Source organism: Pipistrellus hanaki, assembly GCF_964339955.1.
Source record: "Pipistrellus hanaki genome assembly, chromosome: 1".
Lineage (NCBI taxonomy): Eukaryota > Metazoa > Chordata > Mammalia > Chiroptera > Vespertilionidae > Pipistrellus > Pipistrellus hanaki.
Window position 1 is genome coordinate 157,084,753 of NC_140503.1, and position 25,064 is coordinate 157,109,816.

Here is a 25,064-nt window from a genome sequence, read left to right on the forward strand (position 1 = left end):
TATTTTTACTTCGTAGTTCTAGTTGTTTTATAAATCCCTTAGTATCTTGCATGTAGATAACCAGATAGTTTCTAAATAAGATAGTTTACTCCTTATTTCCCAATCAGTATGCCTTTTCTTTTCTTTGCCCCATAAGCTTTTCTTTCTCAAACTATCATCAATGCAAGGCTCTGTGTATGGTTTGGAATAATTCACTGGCCATTTCTAACCACACTTATATCTCTTCTTTAATTCATTCGATAGCTGTGATATTGAGACATATTTCAGGTTCTTCACATTTCCCCAGCTATAATAAGATGAGAGTTCCTGGTTGGGCTCAGCATTTAACCAAAATTATGATATCTGCATTTATTTTAATTTTAAATTAAATTTATTGGTCCCTAACCAGTTTGGCTCAGTGGATAGAGCGTGGCCTGCAGACTGAAGGGTCCTGGGTTTGATTCCGGTCAAGGGCATGTACCTTGGTTACGGGCACATCTCCAGTAGGGGGTGTGCACAAGGCAGCTGATCGATGTTTCTCTCTCATTGATGTTTTTCTCTATCCCTCTCTCTTCCTCTTTGTTAAAAAAAAAATTTTTTTTTTAAATCAATGAAATATATTAAAAAATAAAATAAATTTATTGGTTAATAGGGTCATATAGGTTTCAACTACACATTTCTATGATACATGATCTGCAAATTGTTTCCACTACTCAAAGTCAGTTCATCTTTTATAACCATATATTTGACCCCCTTTATGCTTTACTAACTGCCCCACTCCCTTCCCTCTGGTAACCACCATACTGTTTATGTCTGAGTTTCAGTTTTATATACCACATATGAATGAAATCATATGGCTATTGGCTTTTTTCTGACTTATTTCACTTAGTAGGATGGCCCTTGAAGCACAGTAGCCTCAAGGGCCATCCATGTTGTCACAAATGGCAGCATTTCATCTCTTCTTATGACTGAGAAGTATTCCATGGTATATATGTACCACATCTTTATCCAGTCCTCTATCAAAAAATACTTTGGCCTGGCCAGTAGCTCAGTGATTGAGTGTTGACCCATGAACCAAGAGGTCACAGGTTCAATTCTCCGTCAGGGTACATGCCTGAGTTTCAAGTTCCATCCTCAGTGAGGGGTCTGCAGGAGATGATGATGTTTCTCTCTCATCTATGTTTCTTTCTCTCTATTCCTCTCCTTTCCTCTTTCAATAAAAAAACCATAATCTTTACGAAAGCTTTAAAAGATACTTGGATGGTCTCCATGTCTTGGCCATTATGAATAATACTGCAGTGAACATAGGGGTGCATATATCTTTGAAAAATTAATGTCTTCCAGTTTTCATGGTAGATATCCAGAAGAAGCATTGCTGGGCCACATGGTGACTCTGTTCTTAATTTTCTGAGGAACCGCCAACTGTTTTCCATGTGGTTGTACTAGCTTACATCCCCACCAGCAGCGAATGAGGGCTCCTGTGTCTGCACAACCTCTCCAGCACTTGTTTTCTTGTCTTTTTTCATAAGAGCCATTCTATCAGGTGTAAGGTGATATCCCACTGTGATTTTGATTTGCATTTCCTTAATAGCTAGTGAAGTTGTCTATCTTCTTGGGAGAGGTGTCTGTTCAGGTCCTCTGCCCACTTTTTTGATTGGATTGCTTGTTCGGATTGCTTCTTCATATATTTTGGATATTAACTCCTTCTCAGAGCTGTTGTTGGCAAATATCATCTCCCATTAGAGTGGTTGCCTTTTTGTTTTGTTGTCCGTTTCTTTTGCTATGTGGAAGCTTTTTATTGTATAATAGTTTGATATAGTCCCATTTATTTATTTTTGCCTTCACTACCCTTGCCTTTGGGGTCAAACTCAAAATGGTCTCTATGAGGACCTCTACCAAGGTCCATAAGTTTAGTACCTACCGTGTTTCCCCGAAAATGAGACATCCTCCGAAAATAAGACCTACTACAGGTTTCCTTCTGAGTGAAATATAAGGCATCCCCCCAAAATAAGCCCCCCCCCCAGGCTAAACATGAGAGATTTGGTCCACTGATTCTGAAAGAAATGGAGTCACAAGAAATTCACCAGGAAATTCAGGAATTGGATTGTTATGATGATGTTCCAGAAGATGATGACATGATTGTCATTGAATAAATGAGTAAATTCTTGATACTGTAGGATTCACAGTTTGGTTTGTGTTGACAACTACCGTACTACCTTACCGTATACAGGTAATAAATTTCCTTTATTTTCATTTAACAATAAATGTGTACCGTATTCTTCTTTATGGAAAAATAAGACATCCCCTGAAAATAAGACCTAGCACATCTTTGGGAGCAAAAATTAATATAAGACACTGTCTTATTTTCGGGGAAACAGGGTATGTTTTCTTCTATTTAATTTAATGTTTCAGGTCTTATACTTCAGTCTTTGATCCATTTTGAATTAATTTTTGTATATTGGGTATCCCAAGTAGATCCCGGGAAAGGATCTGGAGTGTTTATCTAAGGCGTCCCTTGATACAAACTTTAACCATGCAGGCGTGGGACATTCAAATAGTTGCTAGCGAAGAGGCTGCTCTTACGCAAGCAGGACCAGAGTTGCAGGCTTAGGACCAACAAAGACCAGAGGCTTTAATTTTAAGTTTAAGTGTATGCAAATTAATTCACTTAACTGCCGGAGGAATCACACCACATGAAACATATGCAGTTGCAAATCACACAGCTTTTTATTATTCACACAAATTCCTGAGCGGCTGCGGTACAAACTTAGTGAGGGATCCCCTTGGTGGTGTTGTCCACTGTGGTCCAGCAGCTGGTCTGGTCTGGGTGTAGGCAGCTGGCATTCTTCTCCCAAGAGCTCCGTCGTGTCTCGTCTCAAATGAGAATTACTGGCTATTCTGTCATCAGGCAGGAAGAGGAGCCGGGGCAGCGATCACTTGTCAGCCGGACAAAGGGACGGGCCTCTGTAATGTCTCGACAAGACAAGCATCGTTGGCTGTCAGGGGTCCATGTTTCAGGCTTGTTCGTACCTGTAGCAGCCCAGGTGGCTATCAGTGATTTAAGTCAATGCACATGTGTTAATCTTAAACATGGCGAGGGGGCTAAAGAGAGCAGGTCACTCAAGCAAGTATTTACCTTTCTTCTTTTTTTTATGCTTTTAAAAAAAGTTTTATTGATTTTTCACAGAGGAAGAGAGAGGGATAGTCAGAAACATCGATGAGAGAGAATCATCGAACAGCTGCCTCTCGCACACCCCCTACTGGGGATGTGTCCGCAACCAACGTACATGCCCTTGACCGGAATCCAACCTGGAACCTTTCAGTCCACAGGCTGATGCTCTATCTGGCTTCGGTATTTATCTTGACACAAGTCACTCTTGTGTCAGTTCAAGTCTTTATCTCTGGGGTACACACACTTCAGGGCAGTGGGGAATGTATCTTTTAAGTTTTAAGGGAAGTTAACTCAAACATTTTTAACTTTTTTCACTCTTTATGCATTTTCAAGCATTTCTATATTTTACTACAACATGGGGACACACTGTTTCCTAGCTTCATTCTTTTGCATGTGGTTTTGAAATTTTCCCAGCACCAATTAGTGAAGAGGCTTTTTTTCTCTCTCTCTTTGGCTCCTTTATTGAAAATTATTTGTACATTAGAGGCCTGGTGCATGAATTCATGCACATTGAAAGGAAATTAATTAGAAGAAATATTTTAAAAATTGGTTTTTAGAGAGAGAGGAAGGGAGCAGGATAGAGAGATAGAAACATGGATGAGATAGAAACTTCATTGATTGGCTGCCTCCTGCCAGCCCCCTACTGGGGATTGAGCCCCCAAACCAGGGATGTGCCCTGACTGGGAATCAAACCAGTGACCTCTTGATTCCTGGGTCAACGTTCAACCACTGAGACACACTGGCTGGCTGTGATGTATTATTTTTTTTAATGTATTTTATTTGCTAGTATTTCATGTAGGATTTTTGCATTTATATTAATCAAAGATGTTGGTCTGTAGCTTTCTTTTATTGTATTACCCTTGCCAGGTTTTGGTATCAGGGTGGTGATGACCTCATAAAAAGTGTTAGGAAGTTTTGCCTCTTCTTCAGTTTTTGGGAAGAGTTTGAGAAGGATAGATATCAAAGCTTTGAACGGTTCGTAGAATTTACTTGTCTTGGATTTTTACTATTGATATTTGGGAGATTTAAAAAAAAAAAAAAAAAATATATATATATATATATATATATATATATATATATATATATATATATATTATTGATTTTTTTACAGAGAGGAAGAGAGAGGGATAGAGAGTTAGAAACATCAATGAGAGAGAATCATCGATCAACTGCCTCTTGCACACCCCCTTGACTGGAATTGAACCCGGGACCTGTTCGCAGGCCGATACTCTATCCACTGAGCCAAACAGGTTTCGGCATATTTGGGAGGTTTTTAATGGTTATTTCAATTTCCTCACTGTTGATAGGTGTGTTAGATTTTCCAAATCTTCATGATTCAGTCTAGGAATGTTATATGTGTTAACGAAAAAAAACCATTGAAACCTGTAAAGAATTTTTTAAAGAGTTTATTTGAGCCTTACTGTCGACAATTGCCGGGAAGCAGAACCTCAACGGATTGAGATAATGCTCCGAAGTATGGTGGGTTACATTTCTCTATTTATACACCGAAATCAAAGGAGGGACATAGGTGGGTTACATGAAATTCATTGGTGATGGAGTAAGGAGGCGGGAGAAAGCAAAGGGGTGGGAAAGTCCTGGGATTGGATAAAAAGTAAAATGATGGAGGTGTACTCAGGTGAGTGCAGGAACAATTAACATGATAAAGAAGGAATTTGAGGCATCTGTCCTGGCGCCCACCACATTTGGCTGTTCCCCAGGGGCTCCGGGAAAAGGTAAGTTACAAGTTACCCAGACATCTCACAGATATATTATCTTAGAGGCAAAAAGGCAAACGGGCTCAGTAAAAAGATCAAAGTTGATCTTTGTCTGGGAGAATATCTGGGACATGACTACCTACTATAACCTGTTAGATATTTAATTTTCAAACCATCTTTTGTGGTTATCTTAGGTCTCTGGGTTTGCAAGACTGCCACGCTGGCCTTCCCTGAGCTTGTCAGGTTAGCATGAGGCTTTTTTCTTTCACATATGTTTCTAGGAACCTATCCATGTCTTCTAGGTTGTTGAATTTTGTGGCATATAGTCAGGGAGCCGAGTCCGATGCAATTGCAGAAAGCCTGAATTCCATGCTAGCATGGGCTCTGTCCCACTCACACCTACATTGGTGTGGCGGAAGGTCACAGGCTTCATCAGGCCAAGGGGTTTTATAGGGGTGGTGATGCTTTGGAAGACCCTGATTGGTTGGGTGAGGGCTAGGGTCCAGTTACAAAATGGAGGATAGCTCCGCCCTGCCCCACAGTACAAAATGAAGTCAGTAGTTAGCCTGCCCGCCACCCCGCTCCCTGCCCTGCCCTCTCAATAGTATTCTAGTGTTAAACTGCAATACATGATGCTCCTCTGGGCAGGAGACAAAGGTGGCTTCCCGGGTTCTTGTCAGGGGGGATTTGAAGAATGAAGCCACAGACAAAAGGTAGTACAGGAAAAGGTGGAAATTTATTGGGAAACAAGCACAGACTCCCATGTGGGGAGGGGAAGAGACCCACTAAGTCCCTCTTTTCTGAGGTTTTTAAAGGCTGTAGTTCCTTGTGTCCTGATATCCCTTCTGGTTGGTCACTTATAGCAGTTTCAGAGTTCAAACCCTCTGTGGGGTTCTCCTCTTTTTCTCCCTTTTGTTTTTCTATTCCCTGTGGCCTTCCTCTTTATTCGGTGGATGGGTGGCTTCCTCTCCCTTCATTCTGTAAATGTATAGCTTTTGGCAGCTCCCAGGCCCCTTACTCTGTGAATGTGTGCCTCTGGCAACTCCCTTACTCTGTGAATGTATGCCTTCTGGCAGCTCCCAGCTTTGCAGCCCTGCAGTTCTCCTCCACGGACCCCCCTCACTCCTAAAAATTCCCTAAACCTGCCTTTTTTTTTTTTACCCCTAAAAACTCCTTTCAGTGTGATCCTTTGTATATCTGGGTGTCTGTGATAACTTCTCTTTCATTCTTAGTTTATATGAGTCTTTCCTCTCTTTTTTCTTAGTGAGTCTTACCAGAAGTTTGTTAGTTTTGATAATCTTTTCAAAGAACCAGCTCTTTGTTGCTGTTGTTTTTGTTAATCCTCCCCTGAGGATATTTTCCCATTGATTTTTAGGGAAAATGGAAGAGAGCAGAAAAGACAGAAACATCAATGTGAGATAAACACATTGATTGGTTGCCTCCTGCAAGAGCCTCCACCAGGGCCATGCCCTTGACTGGACTCGAACCCGGGACCCTTTGGTCGGCAGGCCAACGCTCTATCCACTGGGCCAAACCGTCTAGGGCCAGCTCTTTGTTGCATTTATTTTTTGTTTTCTATTTTATTTAATTCTGCTGTAATTTTTATTATTTCATTTCTTCTGCTGATTTTGAGTTGCTTTTGCTTTTTCTAGTTAAGATGTAATGTTAGGTTGCTTACTTCTGATTTCTCTCATTATTGAGATGGGCCTATAATGATATTAACATCCCTCTTATTATACTTTTGCTGCATCTCAGTAGTTTTGATATATCATATCTTTGTGTGTCTCACCTTTTCATTTCTTCATTGACTCAGTCATTTTTTTTTTTTTTTTTTAGTATATCTTGTTTATTCTCCTCATATTTGTGGGATTGTTTACTTCTTTTTTGCTGTTGATCTCTAATTCCATGCATTATGGTCAGAGACTATGCTTGCTATAATTTCAACCTTGAATTTGTTGAGGCTAGTATTGTGACACAACCTATGGTCTATCCTTGGGATGTTCCATGTGCACTGGAGAAAAATCTATAATCTGATGTTCTGAGATGAAAGGCTCTGTAAATGTCAATTATGTCCATTTGGTATAATGTGTCATTTAAGGATGATATTTATTTTTTCAAAATATATATATATTTTTACAGAGAGGAAGGGAGAGGGATAGAGAGCTAGAAACATTGATGAGAGAGAAACATCAACCAGTTGCCTCCTGCACACCCTACTGGGGATGTGCCCGCAACCAAGGTACATGCCCTCGACCGGAATCGAACCTGGGACCTTTCAGTCTGCAAGCTGACGCTCTATCCACTGAACCAAACCGGTTTCGGCAAGGATGATATTTCTTCATTGATTTTCTGTTTGGATGATCTATCTATGGCTGTCCTTAGAGTACTCAGGTCTCCAACTGTGGTTCTATTTTTGTATGTTTCTCCTTTAGTTCTGTTAGTAGTTGCTTTATATATTTTTGCTCCCTGACTGCGTGCATATACATTAAGAAGTGTTATGTATTCTTAATCTAGTGTCCCCTTTATTGTTATAAAATGTCCATCTTTGTCTCTTACTACCTGTTATCATGAAGTCTAATTTGTCAGATATAATTATAGCTATACCTAGTATTCTGTGTATGTTAGTTTCTTGGAGAAATCATTTTCCACCCTTTCACTTTGAGTCTAACTTTGTGTTTGCAGCTTAGATGTGTCTTCTGAGGGCACATATGGTCGAGTTTTGTTTTTTGATCCAATCTGCTACTCTGTGCCTCTTTTTTGGTGAATTCAGTCCATTTATATTTAGGGTAATTACTGATTTGGTGGATGGCATGATGCCCAACCAACTGAGCCTCACCAGCCAGGGCAGAATATATTATTCTTGGCTGGTAATTTCTTTTTCATAATTTGAATATTTGGCTCCACTCTCTTCTGGCTTGTGGAGTTCCTGCTGAGAAGTCTGATGATAACCTAATGGGCTTTCCTTTATACGTTACTCTTTTCTTTTCCTTGGCTGCCTTGGGAATTCTTTGTCATTCATTTTTGGCAGTTTTAATAAAATGTGTCTTGGAGAAGGCTTCTTTGGATTGAGGTAACCAGGTGTTCTGTTTGCTTCTTGGCTTTGAGGATTTGTGTTTTTTTCCAGAGGTTTGGGAAATTCTCATCAACTACTTTTTTTTTTTTTTTTTTAATATACGTATTTTATTGATTTTTACAGAGAGGAAGGGAGAGAGATAGAGAGTTAGAAACATCGATGAGAGAGAGTCATCGATCAGCTGCCTCTTGCACACCTCCTACTGGGGATATGCCCGCAACCAAGGTACATGCCCTTGACCGGAATCGAACCCGGGACCTTTCAGTCCCCAAGCCGACGCTCTATCACTGAGCCAAACCGGTTTTGGCCTCATCAACTACTTTTTTGAATAGGTTCTCCGTTCCCTTGTCCATTTGAAATGATTCGTGGAACATGGTACTGAACGTAAGTATTTATTTAATGAATTAACAAATCCCTTCACATTTAGATTTTTCAAGTAAATTATTCAGCAGTTGGCTAAAACAAAAACTATGGAGTCATTTAATAATATAAAATATACACCTACATGTCTCAACATGAAGTTAAATCAGTTTATATTTTTGTTTATTTTTTCAGACTTTCATACTTGCAGGCAGTGTTTATTAGAAGCACAGTATTTTAAACATCAGCTGTTAGGTTTCAATATTCAGCTTATTTTTAAATGGTAATTGTTCAGGAAGTAATTCACTAAAAGGAAAATATTAGGATAGCAAGTTTTATGAACAGGAAATGTTGATTCATTAAAAATACTATCTTAATTCTTCACTTTTCGCTTATCTCAACATTTATTAATTCTAATTAAAATCATCAACTCTTTGTACCAAGTAGAACTAAAGAAGAGCATCTGAATCGAAGAGTTCTCACTTCGATTGGAATCTGCGGAATGTGAACCTGGGAATCTGAGGCCTCGCTGAGCCTCCCAGGGTCATTATCACTGGTTGTATGTAGGTGAGACAAATCCGCTGTTGTTGCTGATGGCTATGTGAAGTGCTTCCTCCAGTCTTTCCATAGTAGAATATTTAGGGAGGTCCAGGATACTATGACATACGAGTGGTCTTGGGTAATCGCTTTCACTCAGCGTTTCAGAACAGCGAAATATGATCCTCATTTCTCGTAATCCTCTTGCAGTCTGCCTATCATTTCCTGTAAGAAAAACTGGAAAAGAATCTTTGGTTAAGATATTCCTTAGTGCCCAGCTGGCGTGGCTCAGTGATTGAGCATCGACCTATGAACCAGGATGTCATGGTTAAATTCCTGTTTAGACACATGCCTGGTTTGATCCCCAGTGTGGGTGTGCAGGAGGCAGCTGATTGATAATTCTCTTTCATCATTGATATTTTTATCTCTCCCTCTCACTTCCTCTCTGAAATAAAAAATATATTAAAAAAGGATATTCCTTAGAAAGAGCAAAATCCATACTAATAAAAGGGTAATATGCTAATTAGGGTGGACATCCATCCAGACAAAGCCATACAGCTGCAAGGCCTGGGATTCACAGCAGCCGTGAACCCCAGTGGCTTCAAGGCCTGGGTTTCAGGCAGCCATGAGGTCTGGTAGCTGCGAGGCCCAGGGCACAGGCCTTGTAGCCACTGCAGCTGGCAATAGCAGCAGCAGCAGGGTGATGGGGGCGTCGTCTTCCCCTGATTGGCCCAGTTGCCTCCTGCAGAGGGAGGCCAGACTGTGAGGAGTGAGTCTAAGCTGTCAGTAGGACATCCCCTGGGGGCTCCCTGACTGTGAGAGGAGGCAGGCCGGGCTGAGGGACCACCCCCCTCCAGTGCACGAATTTTGTGAACCAGGCCTCTAGTCTATACTAATAAAAAGGTAATATGCTAATTAGATTGTACATCCTTCTGGACAAAGCCACAAGGGCAGGGGCCAAGGCAGAGGCAGTTAGGGGAGATCAGGCTGTCAGAGTAGGGCAATTGGGGATGATCAGGCCAGCAGGGGAGCAGTTAGGGGGTGATCAGGCTGGTAGGCAGAGGTAGTTAGGGGTTAACAGGGTGGCAGGCACGAGAGCACTTAGAGCCAGCTGTCCCGAATTGCGAGAGGGATGTCCGACTGCTGGTTTAGACCTGATCCCATAGGTTCTGTCCCTAAACCAGCAGTCAGACATCCCCTGAATGTCATGCATCGGGCCTCTAGTTTAAAATGAAAAGGAAGAAATTAATCACTTGATTCAGTAAATGTTTACTGAATACTCTTATGTGAAGAGAACTACCTGAGACTATGTAGAGCATAGAAAAATCATGACATTTGGTCTTTGTCCTCAGTGAGTTCATAGTCTAGTTGGGGGGAAATTACATATAGTTGACACTTGAACAGCATGGGTTTGAAGTGTGTGTGTGTGTGTGTGTGTGTGTGTAATAGAAAGTACGTGTAGTTGATTGTTTATGTTATCAGTAAGGCTTCTGGTCAACAGTAGGCTATTAGTAGCTAAGTTTGGGGGGAGTTGAAAGATATACAGAGACTTTCCATTGTGTGTGTGGGCTGGGATCAGTGTCCCTAACCCCCAGGTTGTTCAAGGGCCAACAGCACATGAAAAGATAATAGCAAGGTACATGAAATATAGTGGCAACCATACTTTGGTAAAAACTGCTGTTTGAATTTTAACCCTGCTAAGTCTGGCTCTTGCATCTGATTAAAACACTGGGTACTTACCTCAGCTTCCAGATGGAGACCTGGAGGCTAAGGCAATTTTCCCTTGCCTGGGACCAGGACCACAGGATATTAATTCCCACTGACTCAGTAGCTTCAGGGATAGAAACTGTAGATAACCTTTAGAGACTAACCGCTGAGCTCTGCTTCTGTGTTATCGGCTATTGCAAGATAGGGCCACATTCCAATGTCCAGCAGGATCTGACTGGGAACCAACCCTGCGGGCTGTCCCCAGTCTTTAGAATTTAGTCTTTAGGATTTAGAATTTAGAACAAAAGAAAATTCCTGTGGTTTGAACCTTTAAAAGGGATTGCCTACCCCTGAAACGGTGCAGTCCAGTGGAGACCACCTGCATGTGGTGCTCTCACGGCTGTACTAGCCAGTTCAATAAATCCTTGCCTGCTTTTTTAAATTAATTAATCAGTCGAACCCTGGGTCTTATTTTGAGCCCAGGGTTCGACCCCACAACAGTACAGGGAGGTTTATTTTAGCACAGCCAAGAAGTATGAGGTGAAGAGCCTGATGAAAGCCCTAAAACAGGGCAGGGAGGGAAGGGCCAGGCTGGGGTAACTGGGGAGACTCCAGAGGTCACATCTGGCTAGTTAATTCTCAAGGAGAAGAGTTGAGTGGGATGGGAAGGAACCCTAGGAAAAATGCCCGAAATAGGAAGATGTACATGAACTCACTGAATGTACAGACCTGAATGTACAGGTAAAGGAACCACTGGGCTGAAGTACATGTTCCCCATTAAGAGAGCATACTGGAAAGGTAGTTTGGGTTTGTGGAGAAGTAGGTTGGGTTTGTGGAGAAGTTGTAATTGTCCTCCAGCTTCCTCAGTAGCAACAGAAATAGCAAGAAGAAAGAGGAGCTGAAAAACGGTATAAGGAGGTGAGAGAATGTTATTGTGGTTGTAGGGAAACCTTACGGTTCCCACTAGGAAACGTTTGTATAGCCCAAGGACACAGAGCCTAGTGGTAAATAGCCTGGGTTTTGGATCAGCCGGCAGTGTTCAAATTCTGGTTCTGACACTAACCAGGTATCTGAACATTGGAAGGTATGAATGCTCCAACCCTCTTTTTCCTCAGATGGAGAAAATAAGTATCTCCTCATTAGGTTGCTATTGAGACAAAGGGTGTTAATAGATACAACATGATCAGTACAATGGCTGGCATACAGTAAGCATACAATAAATGCTGTTACCATCATCACTGGTCATTGCTGCTATTATTATTTCTAAAATAAATATTAGAGGCAGTTTACATTGCCCTAATTCCATAGGACTTAGATTATTGACTGAAGGTAAGATAAAAAGGCTTGATTAGGAGCCAACTAGAATGAGGAAAGTGGATGCAAACTAAAATTGGATTCGGGATTAGAGTCAGTGTAGAGACGGGAGTAAAATAGTGATATCTCTATTATAATTTTTTTTAATGGGGAACAGGCTTAGATAAGAGAAAAACCATTGGTCCAGAAGGAACTTGGGTTATAACCCTTGTGTTGCTGTTAACACACTTGATCCACCACAAATAAGATATTTATCTTTTTTAAAGATATATATATATATATATATATACACACACACACACACACACACACACACACACACATATATGTCCTTCTGTTACCGTAATACTTACAGAGGAATTTTTTCTTTTCATCCAAAGTTAATCTGTGGAAAGCTTTCCAAAACATCTGTATAGTAGGATGTGATTCATGGTATTCTTGCTCATATATTGAATTCTTGAGGAAAAAGAAGGAGAAAATGGGTTTTAGGGGGGAACATTTAAACATATTTCAGAAGAATTGGGGGCACTTAGTTATTACCGACCTTTTCAAATTGTTTCCAGTCATAATCAGTATTTCCAATTATTGCTGTCCTTAGTTCTTCAGGGTGGAAAAGTCCAAGTATCTTTTTGTCACAGACTTTATAAAATCCTCTCTGAAATTCCTTATAAATGGCCTCTACAGAAGTGTTGAAAATGTAATCAACACACTGAGAAACATAATCGGTCCTTGAAGGAAACAAACAAAAAAGTCCAATAACATACTTCATCAGTGCCCAAAATATTCTTGTTTCTTGCCCTTTTTACCATTTCTATTAAGAAAGAAAAGTAAATTCCTTCTGCTTAGCACACAACTTAGTACTACTCTAAGATATAAAAACATCTGATCAGCTAGAAGAAGGAATCTTGGAGCATATTAGCAGAGGGAATAAGACTTTGTTTTTCTCCCATTTTTCTAGCTGCAGACAGGATCGTATTTTAAAAACACTAAAACATTCCATTCTCCTGCTTAAAAACTTTCAAAGGCTGAGCGCAACCGCCACAGCAGGATAAAAAAGTCCTTCATAATCTGACCGTTACGCTACTCTCCAGCCTCTTCCCACTTGCACTTGAATCTCTAGCCTCACGGTCGCTCTTGTAGTTAGGCCATAGCATGCAGTGCTTTCCCCTTTCCTACAACTTTTATCACTCACCAATATGAGTAGGTCTTTCTCAGGGTTGGTCCTCTGTTTCTCTGTCCCTCCACACTTACATGGCATTGTGTGAAAATTATTTATGTCCTCTCCGCTACATGAAGAATTGCCTGATGGCAGGGTTGCTACTGGAGGTATTTCCACCAGAAACATGATAGTTTCGCCCTAACTGGTTTTGCTCAGTGGATAGAGCGTCAGCCTGCAAGACTCAAGGGTCCTGGGTTAGATTCCAGGCAAGGGCATGTACGTTGGTTGTGAGCACATACCCAGTAGGGAGTGTGCAGGAGGCAGCTGATCGATGTTTCTCTCTATCCCTCTCCCTTCCTCTCTGTAAAACAATCAATAAAATATATTTAAAAAAGAAAAGAAACATGATAGTCTCCCACCCCTTGAGCCTCCTTCCTGGACTATCCTATCTATATTAATCTCTCTCTGCCCTCCCCTGTAACCGTTGGCATGCTGGTAAATATTTAAAAATCAATTATCCGAAGGGAAAGAGAAAAAGGAAATGCTCATTGGTAGCATTTGCCAATTTCTGTGGTGTAAATATTCCCACCATGGCTGATTTCAAGCTACAAACACTTTAATAATAAACTCCCAACATTTTTTGAAAATTTAACAGTCAGTCAGCTCTCACAAGCTGGTACCAGCTGCCTCCAGCATACCTCCAACCTGTAACTCTAATCTCTTAATTGGATTTAATTTTCTTCAGAGTACTTATCCTTATCTGACATTCTAATACATAATAATTTATTCTTATATTGTCTTTCGGTCCTACTGGAATTTAAGCTCTATATTTTGTCTGTCTTTTTCACTGCGATAGCTCCAGCACCTAGAATAGGGTCTAGTACATAGTAGGGGCTATTAAATGAATAACTAGTGAAAAGTGCTGCAAAGAAATATTTAATTCTGATTCCTTTTTTCCTCTTCTCTTACCCTATAACTGTTTTATCTTTCTAAAATATGAGGGAACTAAAATGATCATCTGAGAAGCTAAAATACATTTATAAAGTAAAGTGACATAAACATTTTATGTTTACTCAAAGCATATATTCTAGGTCTCAAAACTTACTTGTTGGTTTGGTCCACAGGTATAGAGATCCCATTTGGAATTAAATCAACATTATGTTGGTCCCATCGTAGCTGTAATATATTCAGGTAGCACACATGAAAAAAAGTCTTAATAATTAACCATATTACCATTATTGACAATTTATAGGATATCCAAAAAATGAATACACATTTTAACAGCTGATAGCTCAATTGATGTCTCTTTGCTTTCAGATTTACCCCATTGGAATGAATAATTATTCCAAGTGTATATACATTTTTTGGGACACTCTGTGGTCCTCCCTAACACAATTTAAATAACTGGGAGCTAAACAATTATTTATGCAGTTCAGCCTTTTAAATACATAAAAAATTTAAAAACCTACCCTAGTGTATGTTGTAAGTTGCTTTTAAGCATACATTGGTCCATTTAGTTATTTATATAGATACAAAATGAGGAGCAGGTAGGGAGAAAGTCTTACAGTACAGAAGTAAAGTACCATTCAAAAAAGGAATCCCATATTTGAGATATTATAATAAAATTATTTTTTAAAAAGACTAAAGCTAAAATATACTGTGAACCCTGAGAAAGAAGATACCTACTAAGAAGGGCTTTTTGTGACTAAATTAAACATACACATACACACACACACACACACACACACACACACACACCAGCTTAGCAGCTGTTTCTACACAGGGACATGTCATGCAAACTGAACTTAAGGGAGAAGCTTTCACTGAACTACCTGCTTACACCATGTTTCTGCCATCTGAGCCAGCCCTTCTAAAAGAGCTCCTGAAATCCTATTTTATCCAATAGGATTGAGGCTTTCTCCATCCAATTGGAGCTGCACAACAATATCCCCATCAACATCTTCACGGACCAACCAGGGCAGTGCCTTTTGGACCAAGCCAACTGTGAGCATATGGACTCCTCATTTGTATGAGGATGGATCAATCAGGGACCAGGGCTGGGGACTTCTGTCTACATAAGCCAGCTCCTCTCTGGCTGGGGGAGTGCACTTTCCTTTTCCACTGAAGACAGGACTATGTTTCCCACACCGAGCTGAACACCAAAGATGTCTCACTGGAGCGGAGCGGAGCAGACCAGCACATACAAAAGCAGACTGCACAGAATGGAGCAGGCCAGAGCAGAGCAAAGCAGAGAGCCCAGCCCAAAGCAGACCAGAGCAGAGCACACCGGTGAGGAGGACTGGAGAGCAGAGCAGAGCTGATTAGCAGAGAGGGGCCTGGCCCCAGGGCTGCCTCAAAGCCATGCTGTTTTCACAGTTGTGCTGTTATCAGTTGAGCTGTTTTGCACACCAAGTTGGGAATTCCTGTTGGCTCCGAGTTGGCGCCAATAACCACGGGTTGACAGTACTCACAGAAAAATACATGCAAAGTGCTTCTCCAATGTCATCAGCCTCATAATTTAGAACTTCTTGCAAACTCCTAATGAAAATTTTGATTTAAAATGTTTATTTATTGGTCTTATTAACATTTCAAAAGCTAATAAATGTTCAATGGAAAAATTGGGGGCACTACAGAAATGTATAAAATGCCATGTGAATTTCCTCTCCTGCACCTTCCCACTCCCTCTTCTTAGAGTTAACCTCTATTTACAGTTTGACTGCTTGAACCATTGCCAACACAGACACTGCTGTGTCTTGGTAGAAGTTACAATAAAAAGCCCCTGCCTGTAGGCCAGTGGTCGGCAAACTCATTAGTCAACAGAGCCAAATATCAACAGTACAACGATTGAAATTTCTTTTGAGAGACACATTTTTTAAACAACTTCTTCTAATGCCGCTTTTTCAAAATAGACTCGCCCAGGCCGTGATATTTTGTGGAAGAGCCACACTCAAGGGGCCAAAGAACCGCATGTAGCTCACAAGCCGCAGTTTGCCGACCATGGCTCTAGACCAATGATTCTCAATTAAGGTGATTCCCGGCCCCCCCCCCCCCCCACGTTGGATATTTGGAAAAATCTGAGACATCTTTGTTTGTCATAATTAGAGGAGGGTTACAAAACAAAACAAAAAAGCAATTAGAGGGTTGCTACTGGCATCTAGTGGATAGTAAGACCATACGCAGCTTAACATCCTACAATACCCTGGACAGCCTTCCACAACAAAGGATTATCCAGACAAAAATGCCAGGGGTTTCTCAACCCCTGCTCAACATTGACTCTACAGGGCATACAGAATAAATCTACCTAGTTTGTTCTTCCACTAACAGTACATGAGAGGAGAATCCCTTTCCTCAGTCTGTCTGTCAACTCTGTATTTTATGAAAAACCTTTTGATAGTTGTCAATCTATAAAGCGAAAAATGACATCTCATTTTCATTTGTATTTCCTCAATTACTAGTAAGGTTGAGCATATTTTCATTTTTAAAAAAATATATTTTATTAATTTTTACAGAGAGGAAGGGAGAGGGACAGAAAGTCAGAAACATCGACCAGCTGCCTCCTGCACATCCCCCCACCGGGGATGTGCCCGCAACCAAAGTACATGCCCTTGACCGGAATCGAACCTGGGACCCTTCAGTCCGCACACCAACGCTCTATCCACCGAGCCAAACCAGTTCTGGCCTATTTTCATTTTTTGATTAACCATATACTAGTATATACATATGTGTGATGACACATATACAAGGGTTGGCAAAAGTAGGTTTACAGTTGTGAGCACGTGAAACACTGAATTTATTTATTATTGTCTTAGTGTTATTATTTTGTATCCTTACTTATGATTTATATTTTAGATAATGATGGCTGGTAACTTAACCTATTTTTGCCCAGCTCTGCATATTTATACATCAGAGATACTAAACCTTTGTCTATCATATGTTCCCAGCATTTTCCTCACAGAATATAGTTTGCCTTTTAACTTAGAGCAAGCATTTTTCAACCCTTAAAAATAAGTTGATGACATGCTGAGTTCTTTAAATAAAACCCTTAAAAATAAGTTGATGACATGCTGAGTTCTTTGTATTTTGAATACAATTTATTCAAAATAAATATAGTACGCTTGATTCGCATTAAGAATACTGTGTACTGCTGAAACCAGTTTGGCTCAGTGGATAGAGCGTCTGCCTGCAGACCGAAAGGTCCCAGGTTCGATTCTGGTCAAGGGCATGTGCCTTGATTGTGGGCACATCCCCAGTAGGGGGTGTGCAAGAGGCAGCTGATCTATGTGTCTCTCTCATCGATGTTTCTAGCTCTCTATCCCTCTCTCTTCCTCTCTGTAAAAACTCAATAAAATATATAAAAGAAGAAGAAGAAGAAGAAGAAGAAGAAGAAGAAGAAGAAGCAGAAAAGAATACTGTGTACTGTCTAAAGCAACTTTCCATGTGGATAAACTGAAGACACCAGGCATTGTTTATTGTACTGGTCAATAATTAGAGGAACATTTGGCCTTTTTCCAGTGTTTAAGATTTTCTTGATTATAAGTCATGCTAAAATTCTAATTCATCTAAACAGCATACATTTATTGAAATTGAAGGCCTTTTGTGTGTCTGTGTCTTTGTGTGGAACATCATTTATGCTGAGACAACTAAGACTTACTAGATAGAGTCCTGGAGAAACATTTACTTACTTTCCCAAACGGGGACTGAGTTCTTTTAAATCTTCCAATGATGGTCTTTGGTCCAGAAGTTTCTTAAACAGAGCCAGTGGGAAAGGAATATCAGCAACATTTGAATGGTACAGGGAGAGTCCACACAGGATCCCAAAGAGGAAATATCTCTTCTTATTACAGTTAGGCTAGAAAGGAAGGAGAAGACAACAACAATAAACAGCCGTAATGTATTACAAATAATCAATAATCACTGGGAAATTAGATTAGCAAAAAATGTTTTTGGTTCCCTTTTCTAAGAATCACAAATTAGAAACAAAAGGGGCTTTCAAGAAAATAAAAATTTGAGGTTTTTACTCTGGCTGTATTACAGTTCAAAGTTCTTCCATAAGTTTAAATACAAATTAGGAGTTTACAATATTAAATAAATGAGTTTACTTTTTGTTAATAACAGCGTATCTAGAATATTAAAAAACACGCTCAGCTAACATAAACTAAGATTTTCCACACTTAATTTTACGTACTTGCCTTCAAATTCATGTAGAAAAATGACATTGCGGAAGAAAGGATGAACTTTATTTATTTGAGCAGGCATCAGACATGCCAGATGTGTATCAGATGAGTGGTGTACCTTCGGCAATATAACCCTCAACCAAGGTGTCCTTACACGGACAAGCATATGGGTCAGGGAAGGTGAGTGGAAGGAAGGAGAGAGTCTTGATGATTTTGGCTTCACTCTCCTCTCTGCACTGGCCACATCTGGCCAGACTCTCACTACAGCCCCACCAAGAGATCACTAACCTGCTAATTCTTTTAAGATGTCTATTCCAGCAACAGCCTTGTTGTTAGTAGGTGCATGACTCTGGGCCACAATCTACTTGTCCTATTTTCTTCTTAGAGTAATGGTGAGGATAAATGTTAAAATGTCTTTGATTTTTGAAAACGAGTTAAAAATAACAATACAAGTATACTCCAAAGGTAGCCTCCTTTAACCTGTTCAGTTTTTATTTCCTGTGTCTGTAATGTGTCCCCTGGGTCCTGTTGATTTAGTCTCTTCAGTGAGCCATACATGAATCAGACTTTTGTTTGTTTTCTATCCAGCAGTATAACTCAATGCTTAAGAGTAAGGGGTTTGGCCTGGCCGGTATTGTTCAGTGGTCGAGTGTCCGCCTATGAACCAGAAGATCATAGTTTGATTCCTGCTCAGGGCACATGCCTGGGTTTTGGGCTTGATCGCCAATAGGGGGCATGCAGGAGGCAACCGATCAATGATTCTCTCTCATCATTGATGTTTCTCTCTCCTCTCCCTTCCTCTCTGAAATCAATAAAAAATATATTATTACAAAGAAGAGTAATGACTTTGACTCGTCCTGAATCCATATTCCAGTTTAGTTGGATGTTCGTAGTTTATTTAATCTCTTTGAACCTTTTTTTCCCTGTAAAATGCGGACAAACTATCTGTCTCACGGAGTTGATGGAAGGGGCCAGCAGTATGCTATTAGTTGTGTTTGGAGAGTCAAAAGTTAAACACAGACTTCCCATTGTGTGTGGAAGAAAGGGATCAGCACCCCTAAGCCCCAGGTTGTTCAAAGGTCAACAGCACATCCCTTGCTTGCATCTCTTGGATCTATTTTGTCCCTGTCTTTCAACATCAACCTTAGGTGTCCATTTTTTCCATTACACTTTCTCCAATTACTTCAGTTCCCCTTGATTCCTTTCTCTCTAATAAAGAATCCCTAAAATCTGGGCAGTGCCCTAAAGTTTTCCTGGCGCTTTCACATTTGTATATATGCCTTGTCTTCTTTTATTCTCACAACAGTCCTGTAAAGCAGGCAGAGCAGAAATTATGACAGCCATTTTATAGGTAAGGAAACCGAAAACTCAGAAAAGCTAAATGACTCACCCACCATCGAGATTACAACTCTGGGCTTCCAATTCTACATCAGTGCATCCTTCCCTACCCTCCCATGCCCAACCACGATTACACATAAAGTCAGCTATCCAAAATTTAGAAACAATTGCTAAAGTTCATGGTGTTTTAGTCTTATCACTCCATCTACAAATTCAAAAAGAGGAAAGGGACTGTGTTGTATTCTAATTTGAATCACTCACAATATTTAATACAATGTGGAGTCTCAAGAAATAGTCAATAAATGCTTGTTGTTTGACCCATAAAAATCCTATTTGTACACATTAGCCATTTCTACGTTTTTAGAAGTTCATTCTTTCTCAAAAAGATACAGATCACTTTTCAGTACTTTTCCACACCCACTCATCTTTCTCTTCCTTTTCCCTCTCCCAAATTTGTACTGTGGGAAGAACACTTGGAAATTTATCAGAAAGTGGATCCATAAATTAGGGCTCAACATGATTCTTCATAGAATTATTTTCTCTATGTTTCCAATAGAGAAACGAAGACAAATATTTTTGTTATTTTAAGAAATGTTTACATTTTAAGGATCCTTGTAAAAATATAATCATTGCAGAAATGAACCACCTTATTAGAGTTAGCAATTATCTCTAGAATTATATTAATAATTTCTCTTCTTACAGAAACATTCTAGATTACTGCCTCTCAAAATTTAGGAAACCACCCAAATATCCATCAGAAGTGACTAGATGAGCAACATGTAGCATATCCATACAATGGAATACTACTCAACAATAAAAGGGAATGGTTACATTCAACAACATGCTTGAGTCTCAACACAATTATGCTGAGTGAAAGAGGACAGACACAAAGACTACGTATTATTCCATTTAGGAAAAATTTTAGGAAATTCAAAGTACTCTATAGTGACAATTGTTGCCTGGGCATGGAATAGGGGGCACCGAAGGCGTAGTAGCAGGGGAGGAGTAGGGTTAGAAAGGGATACAAGAAAACTTTGGGGGATGGTTCATTATCTTTTTTAAAAATACATTTTTATTGATTTCAGAGGGGAAGGGAGAGGAAGAGAGCGATAGAAACATCAATGATGAGAGAGAATCATTGATCTACTGCTTCCTGCATGCCCCACACTGGGGATAGAATTTGCAACCTGGGCATGTGCCCTGACTGGGAATCAAACTGTGAACCCCTGGTTCACAGGTCAATACTCAACCACTGAGCCATGCTGGCCAGGCTATGTTCATTATCTTGATGATGGTGAGAGTTTCATGGGTATATATGTATATCAAAACTTATCAAACGGGAAGATCTATGTGCTGTTTATTGTATCTCAAGTGTACTTCATTAAAGCTGTTTAAAAGTATTAAGTGCGCTGAAACCGGTTTGGCTCAGTGGATAGAGCATTGGCCTGCGGACTGAAAGGTCCCAGGTTCGATTCCGGTCAAGGGCATGTATCTTGGTTGTGGGTACATCCCCAGAAAGGGGTGTACAAGAGGCAGCTAATCGATGTTTCTAACTCTCTATCCCTCTCTCTTCCTCTCTATAAAAAAATCCATAAAATATATATAAAAATAAATAAAAATATAAAGTGCATATAAATACCTGAGGATATTATAAACTACGCAGGCCTGAGATTCTGCTTTTCACAAGTGTTGCTGGAGCTGCTGCTCTGTGGACCATATTTAGAGTAGCAAGGCTCTATATGACCTAATTTTACATTATTTATTTGCTTAAAATAGTGTCACTTTTAAAACTTGATTTTAGAGAGGGAGACAGGGAAGGAGAGGATCAATGTGAAAGAGATAACATTGATTGGATTAGTTGCCTCCCATGCATGTCTGACCATGCCTCAACTTGGATGGCACCCACAACCTAGGTATGGCCCCTGACTGGAAATCAAATTCATGACCTTCCAGTGCAAGGACGATGCTCCAACCAACTCAGCCCCACTGTCCAGGACCTAATTTTACATGATTATGTATGGTTCTCGTGTTATAGTATATGGTATGCTTTTTCTATTCTGAAAGAAAAAATAAGAAAATAAATAAAAGACTCACACTGATAGGGAACCACATGTAGGAGCCCTCTTCAGGATATATGAACATTCCATATTCTGTCTTGGTCATCTTTTCAAATATGAAGTGGAAGAACTCGGACTTTACCCCAACACCCACGGAACGAATTTCGTCAATAATCTCAATCTGAGGAAAGAGAGAGAACACTCCCAGAGTTAAAATATAACTTTTTTGTAGAAAAGTTTCAAACCTCCTGCAGTCACCAGAATTCCCAGACTCTCACATCCCTCACTCCACCGCAATCTGTTCTCCCTCCATTTGCTACTGAGCAGCAGCTGCCATGAGCCTATTTATAGTCAGATTGTTGTATACCCAGTGCATGGGGCCATTACACTGCCACAGGAACCAAGTAAAGGGGATGCTAGCAAGACTCAGCATTCACAAGTTATGTTGACCAGTGTCTTAAACCCAATTTTCATGTGCTTTATTCCTCTGGGCCACTAAATCCCCTGATTCTTCTATCTTGTTTTCTGTCTTCATTGCATCATTCAGATTTTACAGCTTTGACTCCATTCAACAACTATTTGATTTCTCCCACCTCTCCCCTCACTAGGACTTTTGATAGAAGCCCTTCCAGGCAGCTTGGGCATGGCATCTTTCCAGGAACCATGGGCTCTAACTGCCTGTATGACTTGAGTGGGAAATCAATAGGAACTAGTTGCTCTTTCCTAAAGTCCACTTTTGGTGGCTAAGTACACTCCCACCTTTTCTCTCTAACTACTCCCTATCTACTTCCTTTCCCGGATAATTTATTTTTATCTCTTTAGTACAAGCATCACTAAGCTTGACTAAGAGTTCTCTTTTTGCCTGGAAGATCTTATCTATTGCCACTTTGATCAGCTGATTCCTTGGCCCTAGACGGTCATCTCTAAGGGCCTGCCTCCCATTCCATCTGGATATCCCAATAACGAATTAAGCTTACTTCTGATTTCCTCATTTCTGCTCATTTATCTAGCAAGTCTGCCTCTGCCGGGGTCAGCACACACTCATAATGGCCCTTGGCAGCCTTGCCTTCTTCAGGGTCTATATTTTGATCATATCTCTCTTACCTTCTTACCTCTTTATCATCTCCTGTAGCAGAATCATTTTCAATTCATTTCCGCATAATCAAGATGTAAAGGGAAGCAGGTACAGAGGGAGACATACAACTAGGAAGTCTGGCTTATGAAATATTTTGTTTCCCATTGGAGTCCCATGCTGAGAAATATCCCTCTCCTGTGTGAGTCTCATCCTCCAGGTTCTGGCTTCTTCTCTGAGAACCTAACACATCCCCTCAGGGCTGATATCAAGAGAATCTACTCCTTTCTGAACAAACTCCAGCTATAATCTAGAGTTAGTCATTATTTTGTAGCCTCAATAAGACTAATAATCTGAGGTACCACATACTAAAATTCCTACAGGTGCCCACAAAGGATGAAGTGAAGCGGTAGTTAGAACCAGTGTCGTAGTGGAAGTAAAAGTAGAGCCAAAATGGAGGAAAAGTATCTCTTCCCCCTGCTGCCCCCCTGAAGCCCCAATGCTTCGCCCCTCCTTGACCCAAGTCTTTTGCATGTGACATGGCAGTTCCACCCATTAAAGAGGCTGAGTATATTTCACCAGCTCTTGATGTACGTTCAGCCATATGACTTGCTTTGACTAAAGCAATGTTTGTTGTGTGACTGGGCTTGTTATTTTGTACCTCTGGCACTGTTGTGAGAAGAACATCTTGCTGGCCCCAGGAAGAAGATGAAAAAACAGGAAGCAGAGCCAAACCTCCCCAGCCAGGCCTAGCCCAGATCAGTCTATTCCTAGCCAACTCCCAAACATGTCAACAGGTGCATACAGAATCTGCAAAGCCACCCAGATAAGTTCAGCCTAACTCAGGAGATCTTCAACTGAACTGCAGATAAAATAAATTATTGTTATTTTAAGCCACTAGGTTTTGGAATGGTTCATTATAGCCATAGGTAACTAGTTAATTTATAATTCCAATGTTCAATTAAACATCCCATTGCTTTTCTCTGGAATTCTGGAAATCATAAGGCTGATAACTGTAGTTGCAAATGCAGGCTCTTCCTTTGCTACATTAAACAAATGCTTCTCTCCCACATTAGCAAAAATGTTCAATGAAACTTTTTTAACGGTACCACCAATTCTTTCTGAAGGTCAGTGTCTTCCGCTATGTTTAATTTATGCAGAGCATCATCAACCAGGTGACTTCGTCTGACTCGAAGTAAAAATTGGGGTGGTGGAGAGAATTCATTCTTTCCTAGTGAAATGCTATACGCAATTTTTGACACCTAGAAGAAGAAATATTTTAGGAATCTTCACAGGAATATTAGGAAATACTTATCATTTCAGATAAATCCATTTTATCTAACATACAATTATGCCTACCATTGCTATATATGCTCATATTGTAATAATTTAAGGAAAAGAGCATCATATGTACACTATGGAAGCTAAAAGGGTATCTAGGAATTTTGTACAAGGGATTTATCATCATGGATGTATAGCTTAGAAATGAAAAGCTATCTCTGAGCACTTATTTAGTAAACATGATCCTTAAAAGCAATAGTGGTCTTCGCCATGCAGGTACATTCTCCCACCGGTTTTTAAGCAGAGTGTTGGCACAATAATTCTCAAAAATGTACAGGCAATTTAGAAGCTCAGGGATAATGTGAGATGTAGAAAACAGAGGAAAGATTTGCTCAGAGAAAATTGTTCTCTGTTACCCTACAAAGTACTTCCATTAAGCTTTTCTAAATTCTCAACATGCCCTCACCATTTTAGCTCCCTGCTCTTGTTTCTGCTCAACTCCCTTGGATTAGAAATCTAGTGTTGGAATTACTATCCTTGCTTTGACCTTTAACTTTAGCGCAAGGACAATAATAGAATATTTAGGTCTCATAAACCAATGCCACCATTGTGACAGCAAGACAGGTGGATAATAACTATCCTATTCCAGGTTTCTGGACTGTGTGTGGTTGCCCATATTAGCACTCTCAGAGCATCTCAGAGAAGTTGCATGCATATGGCTCTGGGCTTGGGAAGCTCTGTCCCAGATCTGTGCTACTGAGAAATCATATGTGATTCCACTAGATTCTTCTGGTTTTCCCCTAGGGTCTTTGTTGTAAAGAACCTCCATAGCCCTAGCTGGTTTGGCTCAGTGAGTAGAGCGTTGGCCTGCTGACTGAAAGGTCCCGGGTTCAATTCAGGTCAAGGGCACATGCCCGAGTTGCAGACTCGATCCCCAGTAGGGGATGTGCAGGAGGCAACCGATCAATGATTCTCTCTCATCATTGATGTTTCTATCTCTCTCCCTCTCCCTTCTTCTCTGAAATCAATACAAATATATTAAAACAAATAAACAAATGAAACAAGAAGCTCCACATTTGTAGGGAGATGGAACAAGTGTCACTTCTGGTCCTATCTGGTGGTGGGT

At 40.3% G+C, this 25,064-nt stretch overlaps 1 protein-coding gene across 4 annotated transcripts in view; it reads right to left on the minus strand.

The window, feature by feature from the left end:
* Positions 1-8,310: 8,310 nt before the first annotated feature.
* The window catches only part of HERC6 (HECT and RLD domain containing E3 ubiquitin protein ligase family member 6), a 54,981-nt gene continuing 38,227 nt past the window's right edge, over positions 8,311-25,064 (minus strand). Inside the window, exons 16-23 of one of the 4 annotated variants that reach the window (XM_084881852.1) lie at positions 23,770-23,919; positions 21,623-21,766; positions 17,699-17,865; positions 15,488-15,554; positions 14,122-14,192; positions 12,402-12,585; positions 12,211-12,313; positions 8,311-9,073 (exon numbers count right to left, since the gene is read on the minus strand). In XM_084881852.1, coding sequence (XP_084737978.1) covers positions 8,850-9,073; positions 12,211-12,313; positions 12,402-12,585; positions 14,122-14,192; positions 15,488-15,554; positions 17,699-17,865; positions 21,623-21,766; positions 23,770-23,919 — 1,110 coding nt within the window. In that variant the 3' untranslated portion in view covers positions 8,311-8,849. Of the gene's footprint in view, positions 9,074-12,210; positions 12,314-12,401; positions 12,586-13,049; positions 13,249-14,121; positions 14,193-15,487; positions 15,555-17,698; positions 17,866-21,622; positions 21,767-23,766; positions 23,920-25,064 lie in introns of those variants that run through there. The other 3 variants (XM_084881851.1, XM_084881853.1, XR_014794853.1) reach the window with 3 other exon arrangements.